At 34.9% G+C, this 5,439-nt stretch overlaps 1 protein-coding gene across 3 annotated transcripts in view; it reads right to left on the bottom strand.

The window, feature by feature from the left end:
- Positions 1–1,878: 1,878 nt before the first annotated feature.
- LOC110021724 (exonuclease 1-like) overlaps positions 1,879–5,439 on the bottom strand; it is a 36,705-nt gene continuing 33,144 nt past the window's right edge. For all 3 annotated transcript variants that reach the window (XM_020720335.1, XM_020720334.1, XM_020720336.1), the window contains 2 exons: positions 2,127–2,316; positions 1,879–2,036 (listed from right to left, as the gene is read on the bottom strand). In XM_020720335.1, coding sequence (XP_020575994.1) covers positions 1,943–2,036; positions 2,127–2,316 — 284 coding nt within the window. In that variant the 3' untranslated portion in view covers positions 1,879–1,942. The remainder of the gene's footprint in view (positions 2,037–2,126; positions 2,317–5,439) is intronic.

The following is a 5,439-nucleotide window of genomic DNA, read 5'->3' on the forward strand; positions in this document are numbered from 1 at the left end:
ATATAGATATATATATATATATATATATATGATTTTGTGAAGAAATTCTAATAAATTAAGATCATTTTTAATACAATATGCCCATGTCTTTCTAGATCTACCTCTATCTTTCTTAACATAATCAAATAAAAAATATTTACTCTTCTAACAAGAGCAAAAGATGGTCAACATTTAACATAACCAAATCATTTAAGGCGGCTGTCTCTGATGTTATCCATCATTGGAGTTGGAGCTACTCCATCCCTTTCACGATGATTCACATTTTGTCTCTTAAGTGTAACGCCACTCATCCATTTGAGCATTATCATCTCAAAGTAATTATATGCTCTTCTTTTATAGGCCAAAGCATTACAAATCTCACCACTATCATATAAAACTTTTCTTTTTAAATCTAAGTGGTATTTTCCTATCTCACAATAGGCCAGGATTTGGGCTGGAAATTAACCAATGCACTCAATGGACAACTCAAACTCGGCTCGATTAAGACTCGATCATGTTTATTCAAATTAATAACTAAACAAGCTTGAACAATTTTTAAAAGCTCAGAACTTGAATGAACAAAATATGAACATAGTCAAACTTATTCATTTATATTTAGAAATAAGCTCATTTGTTGTTCAACAACTTGTTAAATACTCGATACAAGCACGATGATAACTCATTTTATATATTATATATTACTTAAATAAAATTCAATTAACTATAATTTATTTAATTTTAGATTTAATAGTAATATATTAGCATATCAATAATATTTTTTAATTAATTATTAATTATATATTTATTTTATTCAAATTTAGGTGTTAGATGTGAAAATATATAAGATTTATGTTATATGTTTGAAATACCCCATAAAATTATCATTAAACTCCTGCGAACCTCAAATTCCCTCTGGCCTCTCACAGTTATGTCTCCCAATTTCGCCTGAATTATATGAAACCTTGAATTGTTAAAGCGTGCAAGCATCAAATTCAATGACGAGATCGCAGTGTGCAAGAATCTCTGAAATTCTAGTCTCTCGTATCTCCATTTCCCACTTTGCTCATAAATTCTACCCAGAATTCTACCCAATTTAAAAGTAACGTTGAGAAAGTGCTGTGCAATCATTGTAAATTAGATATAATTAAGAAAAAGGAATGAAAGAAACTTACAAATTCAAGTGTTCACTTGTCATAAACAAATCAAATATAAATCATAGGTTCAAACATTAAAAAAGTTAAGTCAGGCTTAAACTATACATGAAATCTCGACACAAGTTCAAACCGAACATGAACAACTTATAATTATACCAATCCAAGTTCGAATTATAATACATTCTGCCCGATAGCCAGGACAGATTCCACTTCACCCATTAAAAATCTATTTCGAATAAACTCTTTTATTATTTAATGTACGGGTATCTGCAATATCAGCACATAGTTAATTTTTTTCAAGAGTAAGATGTGGACCAAGCATAACTAAATTATATTAGTGAGCATTAGGTAATAAGGAAATGACTGCTAGTTCTTCTCATTGTAGCCATTATAACAATCACAAGGAACATTATGGCCACACAAGCACCACCATCACCACATAAATAAAAAAATATAAGCTTTTAATTTTATTTCATATTAAAATAAAACAATTAAAAATAACAATAAAAATAATCCCAAACAGCCACTCATCTTTTCCTAAACAAAAAAGAACATGCTATTTCCCACTAAAAAATTACAGAAAAAGACATCTAAAGTTCTCCTGCCAGCCAAACAATTAGGATAGAACAACATAGACATGGACAACCAACAAGAGGCAATGTGGAATTAGCATACAATACAACATATTAGTTACAACGAAGCTCATATAACTCCACATGAAAAGGGTTCAAGAAATTAAAACAGAAGCTCATATTAACTCCACATGAAAAGGGTTCAAGAAATTAAAACAAAAAACAATTTTGATGATATCAATCAAACTTGGACTTCGATGAGACAATACGAGCAGTATTTTTTCTTGGTTTATATGCAAATTTACTGAAATCAACAGGAGCATTGTTCGACCTTTGGAAAATCAAATGAAAAATAGCAGTAAATAGTTTATAATTTAATAGAGGAAATAACTGCATGTGGAAAGTAAGGTTTTACATATACCTCATGGAACACGTATTCCTTACATCCTTTAGAGGAGGACGAAGACCGCTGGCACGCGAACCTGATGGATTGTACCTAAAAGAATTTATGAGTGAAACAAACCTCTCCATAGATTTCTCCGCTATGCCGCAGTAGTCATTTACATGAGAAATGTCACGGCCGAAGCCGTTTCTGTTCTCATCTTCGTTATCTGCAGGTTTTAAACATATTGGCAATCAGTGGGGTCGAAAAGTGAAATCTATAATTTATCTGTTTGGTGGATAAACAAAAGAGTTTTTAGTATTGCCAAAGAAGACTGGGACTATTTAGTTCGATATTTTATTTTTCAGTCAGTAAATTATCTTTTTAGTGTTATGGGATACAGTATTGATATGCTAACCAAAAACATTCAGATGACCAAGCACGAGATGTAATTTGAATTAGAACATCAAGAATCAATCTGAGCTCGGTTTCAGCAAATCTCTATAGTCAAGTTGAATATCTTGAAAATATAAACTATATGATAAAGTTATTTAATCTGAGTCCAAATAAACTCAAATCAAGCACTTGAACCGAGTAGCTCATTGATAGACATTTAATGAGCCAAGTTCATCTAATTCTGAGATTATTTAAAACTGAAGTGTTAAAAGAATTATCTATGTGATCAAAAGAATGGATATGGATTTTCTAATTCAGTGTTTCAAGATCTTGGCTAAATTTAACTATAAAAAAGCCTGTTTTACACGTAAGAAAGAAGTTAATAGCTTAATTTAAACTCATGGAGAGAGCGTGAAGCCAACAACCACCGGTGATTCTTAACCACCACCGACTGTTTTAGCCCAGCAACTATCTGCTGACAGTAATAAATTAAAAAAGATAAAAAATAAAAAAAATAAAAGAAGAAAAAGAAATAATAAATAAATAAATAATATAATTAATTAGATAATTAAATTAATTACTTATGTTTTTGAACCCCCGCTAAAATGAGATAACCGTTTCCCCGCTCTCCTCTTCAGTTAAAGCATCAGCCTGCTCAAGCACACGTCTCTCCAAAATATCCTCTGCACTCTCATTCCACGTCTTCTCTCTCGTTTGTCGTTCCTACTGTTTGTCCCCATTGCACTCAGCTTTTTCCTCTCCGGATCAAAATCATAAGCGCTTCTTCACTCTATCTTCTTCCTATGTTCACACCATCCATCACGTATGAAATCTACACAACGAAATCGTAATCCACTTACCCGTGTTTCCTCGTCGTTCTTCTTCCCTGTTAAAGCCTGTGTGTTCCTCTACATTGATGTACTTCACTCGTCCCTGTTCACTTCTCTGCCCTAACTTGTCACATTTCACCACTCACCATTTCTCGCGCTGCAGAGGATTTTATTACTTAAGGATTACACCCGTAGATTGCCTCGACGATTATAAAAAAGAACAATCTCTCTCTCTACCAGAGAGTCATCATCAAGAAGAAGAAATGCTAGAGGAAAACCAAATCCCGAGATAGATTACAAGGGGAACTAGAATGCTTATTTATTAATTTCATCATGTCATTAGACTCATTAATTATTTCTTTTTCTCATCTGCAGCAAATCATAAAAGGAATTAATAACAATTAATTTTGAATATCAAATCTAATTTGTTGTCAAACATGAGAAAATGTCAATTTGAACAGTTGATCGGTTTCCATATTCGCAACAAATCTTCCACTTGGAGACTGATCTGATTACATCATCCACTAGCTGCGTCACCCTTTTCTTCAAACGTGATATCTTTTATCTATGCAACTCAAAGCCTCATTTCTTCATGTTAGAAGACCAACTGGAGTTGAGCACAACTTCAATTTTTTAAGAGTAACACCCTTAGTTGACATATCAACGTCAACATAATCCTGTACCTCCAAGTTCTTTCCTGAGTTACTCATGTATCTTATTACAACTCTCACTACATGGGCAATATCCTGCCTATGTTGAAAGTCCTTTTCAACAAGTATAGCCTTGTACCTCTTACTGTCATTAAGCGCAGTCTTTATCAGGTACAGTACTTGTTGTGCAATGTATTCTTCCCTGATGGAAGTTCTGTCAGCTCCCAAATTGGATTCACTGGCAGAGAATTCATCTTTTCCGATTGTTTTCTCAGTAACGGAAGATAATATTTCTTCTCATAAAGGTAGTCCTCTATCTGCATCATTCAATAATCAAAATTTGTGTCATTAAACTTCTCGATCCCCTATGTCATCACATCATCTCCGGCCATCACTGTCCCTCAGATCTGAACTTGAGCTCTGCTACCAGTTGTGAAAAACAACAACAATAAAGTGAAAAACCGGATTGAGAAAAATTCGCAAAAAAAAATCACAACGGAAACACAGATTTATGTGATTCGGCAAATTGCCTACATCCACGAAGATGCACAGGATTTTATTACTTGAGAATTACACTCATCGATCCTCTCAACGAATACAAGAAAAAATAATCTCTCTCTTCTCTCTCTCTACCCGAAAGCCACCATCAAGAAGAGAAACGTCAGAATGAAACCAAATTCCGACGTAGATTACAAGAGGAGCTAGCATGCCTATTTATTAATTTCATCATGTCATTAGATTAGATCGGTTTCCATATTCGCAACAAACCCAACCTCGATTACTGCACACGCCTCGCTTGTGAAGTTTCATTTCTCTCCCTGCCTCAAAATCCTGCACTGATTCCCCCTCCTGCGTCGAAATCCATATACTTCTGTTCCTATTTCGATACCCAAGAACAAGCCGTCAGCGACTATGCTCTAGCCCGCCAAACCTCTGCCGCTTCTTCCCTGATCACTGGCAGCCCTCTCTGCTCTCACCCGAGTCTTATCCGCCCTGCCGTCACAAAGCCGACGCCGCTCCTCTCTGCTGTATCGTTCCTTGCTCAACCGGAATGCCTCCCCCCGATCCCTCCTTCCTGCGCAATCGATCCCCTTTCTGCCCTAGCCTTCACTGCTCTCGCATTTTTCTACATCCGTAAACTCTCTACCGCTGAACTGAGCAACAACATTATTTAGGCCCGACTCGATCAACTCTTCCCAAATCCAAACCTCAAAACCCATTGTTTCTCGTTTAACAGAACCCTTGCTCCTTCCCAGCATTCCCTATCAATCCAGTTAAATCTTTTTGTTATTTTATATTACTGTTCATTTTATTTACCCAAAAGAAAAAAAAAAGAAGTGTGCTATAATTGTGTTTTATTTTGTAGTCGTAACAACATCGAGACTATAAAATTGGGACAATTAAAGAATTTTTTCGAAAACCTCTAACTGAAGAGAGCACAATACCAGTTAGGCTGGGAAAGTGTGAACTACTTCA

The sequence above is a fragment of the Phalaenopsis equestris genome, unplaced genomic scaffold, assembly GCF_001263595.1.
Source record: "Phalaenopsis equestris unplaced genomic scaffold, ASM126359v1 Scaffold000140, whole genome shotgun sequence".
Taxonomy (NCBI): Eukaryota; Viridiplantae; Streptophyta; class Magnoliopsida; order Asparagales; family Orchidaceae; genus Phalaenopsis; species Phalaenopsis equestris.